This window comes from Apaloderma vittatum, unplaced genomic scaffold, assembly GCF_000703405.1.
Source record: "Apaloderma vittatum isolate BGI_N311 unplaced genomic scaffold, ASM70340v1 scaffold10455, whole genome shotgun sequence".
Lineage (NCBI taxonomy): Eukaryota > Metazoa > Chordata > Aves > Trogoniformes > Trogonidae > Apaloderma > Apaloderma vittatum.
Genome location: NW_009718806.1, coordinates 24669 through 35182, shown reverse-complemented (window position 1 = coordinate 35182; position 10514 = coordinate 24669). Strand labels below are relative to the sequence as shown.

Genomic DNA, 10514 nt, shown 5'->3' with positions numbered 1-10514 from the left:
CTGCCAGCCTGACTCGGGGTCAGACACAGTCCGACCAGCGCAGCGACGGGGCTGTGACACCTACTTCACACGCTACAGCCATTGCTACAACTATTCAGATTTTAAAAAATAATTTAAAAACCAACCCCCTGAATTTTGGTTCCATACTCACTTCAGTAAACAAAATAGATAAAAGCAACAGTATAAAGCTGTCAATGCCCATTTCCACATTGTTTTCAACAACCATCTTAGGGGATCACTTTTTTCAGACCCGAGTTACTCGTTTCTGCCCGGTGGCACAGATGCTCAGCCGGCTGCCAGCAACATGGCCCTTCGGCACATCCTTACGCTTCGTTGCCATCTTCTCGCCTCACACCGTCTCTGTGCTACTGGTCTTCACCTTATTTCAGCCCTGAGCAGCGTCATCTGTCCAGGTAAGAAAGCGTACATGAAAATGCAATTCCTCATTTACAGCAGTGGCTTTATTGTGAGAAATTAGGACTGAGCTAATTGGTTACAGCTGTGTGGGGCACATTAACTGCTGGTTCAGTGATGAACCTGAGCTCCCATGAAACATCCGTAGCACAATTCCTCGACCTTTTTTGAACTCAGGCAAATTCTTCAGACTGGGTTCGTACTTTCTGCATTGAAATCCTACAGTTATCTCCAGAGTACAGAACTTCTTTAGAGTAAAAGACTTATGTAGAAAAATATACTGGTCTATTATAATTCAAGTAAAACATTCGATTGTCGGGCCAGTATTTTACAAAATACAATAAACACAAATGTAAATCTGAGAATTTGCTATATAAAAACATACATTCTTTTGCATATACAATTCCTTGTCTGAAAAGCCACATTTGTGCAGGAAGATTTCTACCTTGCCATGTCACGCCATTCCTGACGTTATTTGAAAATGACAAGCATAACGATCATTAAAACCAAGATGTGTAGAGTTGGTTTTACTGCAGCCGAAGCCCGTTGGAGCTCTTGGTAGAGTGGAATTTTGGGGCACGAAACACCTCTTGATCGGATAGAGACGTCTGGGAACAAGAAATCATGTTTCAAAGCACTGAAGTTACCAGTGTTGTCGGGTATTTCCACTGTCTTCAGCATCGATTTATATCCCGGTACAGTGGCCTAGGAGCAAACACAAAAGTTTTCTTACTTGGGTGGAAATATTTGAGTTAACCTGTGAAACAGCTGTTGTCTGATGTGCTTGTTTATGCTTTGGGTGTCTAGCAAAAACTAAACAGTTTAAGTCTGCTAAGAATCTTTATAGCTCCTGTATATGACTTGAGCAGGTTCAGCTCATGGGTCTGTAAGGACACAGTCTCACTGTGCTCGGGAACTCAATGCAATTAGAGGCAATAATTTAGTAAGGGCACACGCTTACATTGATCACGTACGTCCCAGGCAAAAGGAGGAGAAAGTACTCTCCGTGCTCATTTGTTCTGTAGGGGCAGACATGAGGCCTTCCTTCGGCTTCCACAATGGCATTTGGAATAGGATTCCCATTCTTATCAGTAACTTGACCCTTGACACCTGTGAAAACAGGAGAGGAGAGGAAGATCATAGGCCTGTGGCTGTGGTGAGCCTCCTTCTTGGAGAAAGTCAGATTCTTTTCTTGCTGAATGTGCTCAAAGGCTATTTCATTGCTTCTGAGCACGTCTAATAATAACACTAGTCACTTACTGAAGGGAATTAAAACCGAAAATCCTTTGTTGTTGTTAATAGTTTACCTTCACATTAAGTTAGAAAGCAGCAATGTAATCTCTGCTTCTAAACCACATGCTAAAAGCATTATATATAATTACTGTATGTGTCTTGTGCCAAAGGGCTTCAATCTTCAATACTGGTTTGATTTTTTTTTTCTTTTTTCTTGTTATTTAACTTAAAATAGGTCAGCCTCTTATCTAGTATCTCCCAATGGCAGAGTGGCAACAAAGTCTGCTCACAAAGGAGTTTGCCTACATTTGCATGCACTGCTTTGCTTAGTGCCACTGCTGCTTTGAAAGATAAAACAGCAGTCAGACATCCTGGGCAACAAAAAGCAAGATAAGCAACAGATTTGTGTGAAACCTTCAGCTCACTGTGAAATATCACTGCTGCACTACGCAGTGGCTCTCTTCCAACTGTGAAGTCATGATCACACCCAGAAAAGCCTTATAAAAATACAACATCCAAGCAGTAAAGACCCTTGTATGATACATTGTACGTACGTACACGCCTACATTTAGAAACTTTTGAAATAAATGACTGCTGTGAGGCTGCTCAGGAAAGTGGATTTGCTGGGCGGGGGGTTGGGAACACCACCCAAGGGGCCTGTGCCTTGCTCCTGCCCCAGCACGTTTGCGGCACAGGTGTAGCAGTGCCCATTGCCCCTGACATGGCTGTGAGCTCTCCTCCACTTACCCACCCCTGGCCTCGCAGCGCTTGCTACGCAGAAGCAATGGCTCCCGAGTTCATGCCAGGGCTCCTCACCTGTGAGCTCCGACACTGACTCACGCTGCCAAGAAGTTCGTGCTCTCTCGCCAGCCTGGCCTCACCCTTAGCTCCCTTCCCCACTCCCAGACCCACCTAGGTGTACTTGCTTGATATATTCGATCAGAGCAACTTTGTTGTCTCTCCAGAACTTTTCCAGTTGGTCTTCTGGAGGATATTTACAGCATGACAGCTCCAGGGTAATTTCAAAGCACTGTCCCCAGATATAGTTGTAATCTTGCATTCCACCTTAAAAGTGAAATAAAACAGTGTTCAGCTGCAAAGAAACACCAAGTTCAAGCTAGAAGACAGACGGAAGAGTTAAACTGTTGGCACTTGCATCACACCTGTAAGAACAGTAAATCAGATGAATTATTCCTCAATGGCACACTTGTACTGACTGCCTCCTGTGGAAAACCAACTTGTAGAGTGTTTTTTCCTAAAGCACAGCCGCATTTCGGGAATGATGACTACTATGGCTGAGGAAGAGTGGGTCTTGGACTTCAATTCATTCAAGCACTCCTAACTAAACAGGGGCAGATAAAGTCACAGGCTGGCATAGAATTTGTCACTGCCAAAGCCATCCTAAGAGCCTTTTAAGGCTTTGAGTTCAGACTACGAAAACGACACGCAGGGCTGCAGTACACAGGACCCATATTCTGTTTGGCTACACGTAGACAGTAATGAGAACATATATTTCAAAAATAGGATTATCTATGTACAGAAGATTGGTTTTCTTTCTGAAAGGACAAGACCTTAATGCCACACCAGCGCGTGCAACCTACACAGCTACACAGGCCTTAAGAAAGGGTGCAGGAGCAGCCGGGCAGCACAGACTGCCTCGCTCACTTGTGCAATTGCTCACTGGGAGAGTCAGCAAACACCCAGGGCCTGTTCAGAGAATCCACGTGAATGCGTTCGCTTACAGCCCTCTTCAGCCCTCCATTCTGGGCAAAATCAGAGCCCTTCACCAAAGATGCCAGGAAAAAGTGAGAATGTCACAGCTGAAGCAGCTGGGAAAAAAAAAAAATAAATAAATCACTGCCATTCTTACCTTCCAGCTGGTACCAAGAATACCCGTTGGTAATGCCTTCTGGGAAGGTTTGTCTGTTGTCACACCCAGTCCCTTTGTACATGCTGGCATGATTCAAAGAATAGGTTTTTGCCAGATGAATAAAGACATCGTCATCTGGAGACCTGCTATAGCCTTCCAAAGAGCCGGTAACTGCAGAATAAAGATAACCGTGACCTAACTCTCACTGCTGGGAAAACACACGGTGCTGGCTTACATGCAGGATCTCTCGCCAATAGCCGTACCAGGAAGCGATTTTTGATCAGGTTTATCAAAGTCATCCGAGCTCAAAAGCTGGAAAAAAACTTGCAGAAATCCTTACAAATTTTGCTTTGGTATGGCTAATGTTCCTAAACCACACCAGCTGTACAGAACAGAGTTTGTCACCAGCTTACCTGGGTTACCATTATCAAAGGTGTAACTGGCAACCAGGGCACCCCCATGCAAGTTTGCTGAAAGGACAAATGTTTCATTTTTTATCCAGTTCATTACTGCTTGAGTCTCTGGCTGAATGCTAGCGTTGGTACTTTCAAAGGCATCAGGGAAGTTTCTGTTCAGATCTTCTCCGTTCTTGTTGTACCTTAGAAAGAGAAAAGACACTCCCATCGCTGTTTTTCCACACTGCCAGCCTCCCAGGACTTCAGATCTGTGGTGTGCTAGTGTCTTCAGGAAACAGGCAGGATGACCACTGCAAATCTTCTCAAGCATTAATTTGACCTTTAAAAGTCCCTTCTAACCCAATGCATTCTATGATTCCATGAAGATGGACTTCAGTTTGCCTTCTGGCAGCACTGGAATTTTCAAAGGGCACAATAAACCAGTTCTATTGTATTTCAGGTGGAAAAGGTGAATAATATTTAACATGCCTATAGCACGCGCACACCTACACACAGGTGAATTAGAACAACAGGTGAATTAGAAAAAGACAGATCCCCGTGGGTGGAGATTTCCTCCTTTTTTTGTAGCGCCCTAAAGGTCTAAATAGGTAGTTGTGCTTCTATTTGCAGTCTGGGTCTCCTGCCTAAAAGGTTAGATCATCACACCATTCTGACTGATTTTCTCTAGCCACACCACATGTAAACACCAGCCTTACTCAGCCTTCCAAAAACTCTTATGCCGTAACTGTGGGTCTTCAGCACAAGCCAGAATTAGCCCTAATGCTGGGTTATCCTCGTCACCAGCTATGATTCAGCCTCTTGGCTATCGCTGATTAGTACTCCTGACCGATTTCCTTTCCCCAATCCCGCTTTCCAAAGCCACCCTTACCTTCCTCGTGTGTAATAACAATCAGGGACTTTTGTAGCTTCAAATCCATCAGGATTCATTGTTGGCATGATATGAATCCGGGTATTATTAAGTAACCGGGTAACAACTGGGTCGCGTTTATAGTTGGTCACCAGGAAGTCTATCAAATGGAGCAAGATTTCTCTCCCAACAGTCTGTATAAAGAAGGATAGATCTTATTTTAAGTCTGCTATAGAAGAAAAAAAAAAAGACCCACAAACCTTCCACCTACAGGCTTTTCTTACTGGATTACACAGACATACAAGAATATTCTGGTCAACATTATTTTGTTTCATGCTCTCCCCTAAATATACTTAATAGATGAAAGGAGCCAGTGGTGAGTTTTCGAAAGGGTTTTAAACCCATGTCAATGAGATCTTTTTCTGTAGTGGGAAGCTGACCACGTCAGCTGCGCTGCTTAAATCCTGCATGGGTAAGGTGCAGTCTCATTACCAAAACCCAAAACTGTGCGGGCTGCCTGTTAAAGACCACTTGTGCTTGGAAACACACCGCTGCGTTACCTCAGTCACACAACAGAGTCCAGGCCATGCCGCTGCCCCAGTGACCCTGGGCACTGCACGTACACATCGGCGCTGGGCATCAATCACCGCTTGGCAGCGATGGGTCAAAAGGAAGGAAAGAAGAAGACACCTTCCATGTTTTCCAGGGTGCTACAAAGCAGGTTTTTTTTTCTCTTGTTGAACCTCTTTTATAGGAAATCAACGTTAATAGGATCAAGAGAGGCCCCATAGACTCTTCTGCTATATTTGCTATTACACTGCTTTGTTGTAATGCCATGAATAGAGGTGCTGGGGAAACCAAGAAGGTATCTATAAATCCTTAGAAAAACAGATCGAGAGTAATTTGGATGCAGACTTGGGATCAGTGATAAAGTAATGGCAGAGAAAAAGCTAAAGACATATTTTTGTTCATGTAAGTATGTATAGACCATGAAAGCTGGCAGGACATCTCCCTTTAGTCTACCAGATTTCAGGCAAAATAGAGGCAAGTTTCAGCTACAGCGAGTTAAGAACAATCCTATTCTACCCCAGAAACCACTGCTCTGGCGTTCAGTGGACCACACTTTCCAGGGGCATTTCCTATAGCACTGTGACCCACGCCTCAAGGGTGCTGTAGGGTTTCTAGGCCCTGGCTGTGATGGGAACAGATCAAGACTCGCAACCAGATGTGCTCTGGAGATAAATTATTTCCAAGAACAAAGCCTGGCGAACCACTGCAGGCTCTAATTCAGAGCTGTATCTTTTAGAATGAGTCTTGCATCACTAAAGTGGAAATATTGCAAAGAGCTTTTTTTGTTTTTTCTTTCCCCCTGAAGTAAGGAATATAGGGTGGCATTACTGGATGAACCTGGTGTCTCAGATAAACATGACCCTGCTCTCAGACTTGTACAGGCTAATGTAAAAGGGAGGTGAAATCAGGCAGGGGGAAAGGAATATTTCTCCACAGCTACTTAGAATCATAGAAGAGTTTCAGTTGGAAGAGACCTTCAAGATCATCAAGTCCAACCTTTGTCCCAGCCCTATCAACACCACTAAACCATGTCCCTCAGCACAACATCCACCCGTCTCTTAAACACCTCCAGGGATGGCGACACAACAACCTCCCTGGGCAGCCTGTTCCGATGGCTGACAACCCTCTCAGTAAAGAAATTCTTCCTAATATCCAACGTGAACGCTCCCTGGCACAACTTAAGGCCATTTCCCCTTGTTCTATCACTCACCAATAGGTAGAACAGACCAGCCTCTGCCTCTCTACAAACTCCCTTCAGGTAGTTGTAGAGAGCGATGAGGTCTCCCCTCAGTCTCCTCTTCTCCAGGCTAAACAGCCCCAGATCCCTCAGCTGTTCCTTGTACGACACATGCTCCTAATCCTTTACTAGCTCGGCAGCCTGCCTCTGTATCCTCACCAGCACCTCAATGTCCCTCTTGTAGTGAGGGGCCCAAAATCGGCCACAGCACTTGAGGTGAGGCCTCACCAAAGTCGAGTACAGAGGAACGATCATCTCAGCTCCTGCTGACAACACCATTCCTGATACAGGCCAGGATGCTGTTGGCCTTCTTGGCCACTTGCTGCACTAATACCTTGCTGAACGTCCACATTGGTGCATTTTAAGTGGCAAATCCTGCTCTGGATGTTAAGGTGAGCAGCAATACAGAGAACATCCCACAGGAGCTCTGCCTGCAGGAGCTAGGCCAGTACACAATGGGGCAGGGAGGCCTGGACATAACTCCTGTTCAGGTTGGGATGAAACCACATCTTCCCAGCGAGCTGGAAACTGCTGTTTATTGCAGAAGAAAAAAAACCACAACATAGTGCCAAACGTGACTCTGCTACATGGCAGGTGACATGGTTTTAAGTGACATACTTGAGCACAGCCATGGTCTCCAAGTTGGCAGCCAAGCAGTTCTGCCATGCTGTTTGTACAGGGAAAAAGAAGGATTTCTTTCCATGCTACCCCCCAGCAGATTTCTTCTTAAGTTTTCTAACCCTTGCCTGTCAGCTCCTGCAAGCCACCATCCAGTAATCTACCTGGGGAAGCTGCGTTACACAAATACACACACTGTGCCAGTAACTAAGCGGCTCTTTTTCCAGGCTTGACAGCAAATGGGCTTTGACAAGGCGGGAGAAAGGCACCTGATTTACTCCATAGCCAGCAGCTTTCAGAACAGCACCTGAGTACATGAAAGCAGATGGCTTGCTAGGTTTGACCAAGTTACTCTGTGAAATTTAAAAAGGGATGCAACAGAACCTGTCTTGTACAGGCAGCTCAGTTCCAGCTCTGGGTGAAAGGCATCTTAGGAAGCACATGGAGTCAGGGGAAAAAAAAGGACGGGAAGAGAAGTCAGAGAGATGCCCTGGGCATGAGAGATAAAGCTAGGGGACTCAGAAGCAGCAAGAACAGGCCTACCACAGAGATAGCCAAACTACAGACAAGACTGGGCTGCTCTCTGGGAAAGTGCCTCTGCTTCCACCGTAATTTCCTTCAGTGCCTTACAAAAAGACACTGAGAAAAGAAAGGGTAGAGAAGGAGGAACAAGAAGGTGGAAAAAAGATAAAGAAAAGCAAGAGGCAATGGTAGAAAAGGACAATGTTTATAAAGAATGGAAGACAACCAGTTTTTCATCGACTACCTTCTTTGCACTTAATCCCAGACTTACTTACATATACAGCATTTTAAAAACAAACTCTATTTTGTAGGATTCCTTGTACAGCTATTGTTGTACCCGAGTACTTGGTACATTAAACAATTCAGCTAATTTCTATCACAGAGAGTTGGTATTTGATCATTCCTCGACGGGGGAAGAGTGTATTTATTACCATTCTGTTTTGGTGGGGTGACAGAGGGCTGATTTTGACTTGGTCCAGAGTACCCTGTGTTTCCTGAGAAAGCACATTTGGAGGTGTTTGAGGAGAGGGAAAGGGAAAGTTCTTGTTTCCAGGAAAAAACAGCTCAAGTTCTGATCAAGTCCTTGGAAGGCATCTGCTGCCCAGCCAAGCTTTACTCTGTCACTAGAGAGGTCAGCTGTACTGGTGGAGAAAATTACAAGACATTTATTTTTACTTTAGAACTTCAAATAAAGGATCCAGACACAGTGGAGAAAGGTTGCTGACAGTAAAGTCAAGCACAGACACCTTAACCCGTCTCTAGCCTAACACAAAGATGCAGAGAGCAGGGGACAGCTTTTATGTGCTCTGGGCCTTTGAGACACCACGATGAATATTTGGTTTTAATCGCAGTATCCCCAGGGCAAGGCCCAGGTGGTTGTTTTGTTGTAGCTCAGAGGAGAGGTGACACAACCGTAAAGGAAAGCCCTTTCCCCAAACCTCTAGGGTTAGACTTAGACATTTAAGTTTCACTGTGCACTTTCAGCTCTGTTGCCTTTTGTGCCCCAAAGGGAGAATGGCAGAAGGCAAGGCTCTCAGGGATCCTCAGGGGAAGTTCGGAATGAGGACGTACATGTGTGTCAGGGCATGGATCAACACCACAAAAAAAAAAAAAAAAAAAAAGGGTGTGACTGCTGCTTCTGTAGACATACCCCTTGAACTTGCTGACTATTGCTTCTGGCACGGCTGGGTCAGCACCCTGCTCATCTACTGAAGGGCTTACTCAAGAAGTCCTTGTGGCAGCCAGTTAAAAGACTAAGGTTAGTTCCAATTGCACCTGCACCGTGACACTGTACTGCAGCACCTCTGTTCTTAAAAACATTTTTATTACCACATGATAGAGGCCTAATACCATGGGACTATGGGTGGATAGACTCTGCCCATTTTCATGATTGAAATTATTTCCTCCAACACGGCCCAGTTTTTAAAGTTGTGTTGAAAGAACAATCCAAACCATCAGGTAGGACCAGTTTCAGAGCAACGTGGTCTCGCCAGTCTCCTTCCTCCAGCCCTCACTGCCCTACAGACCCAGCTCAGCACACCAACCACAACCCCATCTAAGGAAGCAAAACTGGAGCACAGAAACTGTAAGTACATCCTGGTTTACCACTTAAAAAAGATCTCGTAAGTGTGGCATTTAACACTTGTACAGCCCTAATTACTACGAACAGCTGTGACACACCTCACTGTGTTTGGCCTCCTTTACTAAAATATATCAAAGTGACAGTGCAAATGCTGTTTGGCACATATCCAATTATTTCTATAGCAGCAAGCACTAAGGAAATATGAGAACCACCACGTGTGACGGGGAACTGAAGGAAAAGGGAACATAAAGTTTGCTTTTGAACTGGCAACTGGCATAAGATGTTACCACCTGGATAAATTCCACAGGCTTCAGGCTTCACCTGGCTGAGAAATACATGACTTTTACCACTCGGAAGAGTGGGAGTAAAGATAAGGAAGAAGGTAATTGAGGTGAGGCAGCAGCCCTACCTGTGTTGAAAGAGAACTCAGCAGCATCCAGGTGGTAGGGTGTTGTTGAGTTTTTTTTGTTTTGGTTGTTTTTTTTTTTTTTAAAAAAAAAAAAAGTCTGTTGTCAGCAAATACACTTGGTTGCTTTGAATTTTGAAATCTCTGGTGCTTCTGACATTCTTTATCTACATCAAGTCAGCTGATACTGAAGCCAGGTAGAAAACAGGATATAAAGGATATACTTCTTTTTAAATTCTCTTTTCTACAACACATACTTGTTTCCCTTCCACACTATATTGCATAGTAAAAAGGACACAGGAATACGTGCTGAAAATTCCCAGAGTAGATTGTGTGGTATGTGGACACACTATTTTTGACAAACCTGCTGATTAAAAAAACTCACCTTTTTATAGTGGCATTTTGATAGTGTAAATGCAGCTTCTATTAATTACTTTGGAAGCAAGAGGGAGAACTTCTACACAAGACTCGTTAGTTTGTTGCCTTTTTAACTTTTTTTTTCCTCCAAACCTCAATTATATTTATCAAATAAACCTACCCCAGTCCTCGGTTACCCAAGCCCTAGTAAGTCACCATATCTCAGGAAATCCTTCTGTGGCTACGTCTATGATGAGATGAAAACCAGTCTAGTTGCTCTAGCTCAGATAACAAGGTAAGTCAGGTAGATAAACACATCCTTTCATGTAGGCTAGCTCAAGCCTACCAGTACAGGCTCAGCTTCACATAATGTAAGAGGCAAAAGACTATTAACTCTAAAGAAGAGTGATCAGAAGTGCATGATTAGGAGAAAAGGGTTGAT

The 10514-nt window shown here is 44.3% G+C and overlaps 1 protein-coding gene across 1 annotated transcript in view; it reads right to left on the bottom strand.

Annotated features, from left to right (window-relative positions):
• Positions 1-863: 863 nt before the first annotated feature.
• The window catches only part of CPM (carboxypeptidase M), a 34312-nt gene continuing 24661 nt past the window's right edge, over positions 864-10514 (bottom strand). Inside the window, exons 3-8 of the mRNA XM_009870387.1 lie at positions 4802-4974; positions 3931-4115; positions 3518-3688; positions 2560-2712; positions 1376-1524; positions 864-1119 (exon numbers count right to left, since the gene is read on the bottom strand). Coding sequence (XP_009868689.1) covers positions 886-1119; positions 1376-1524; positions 2560-2712; positions 3518-3688; positions 3931-4115; positions 4802-4974 — 1065 coding nt within the window. The 3' untranslated portion in view covers positions 864-885. The remainder of the gene's footprint in view (positions 1120-1375; positions 1525-2559; positions 2713-3517; positions 3689-3930; positions 4116-4801; positions 4975-10514) is intronic.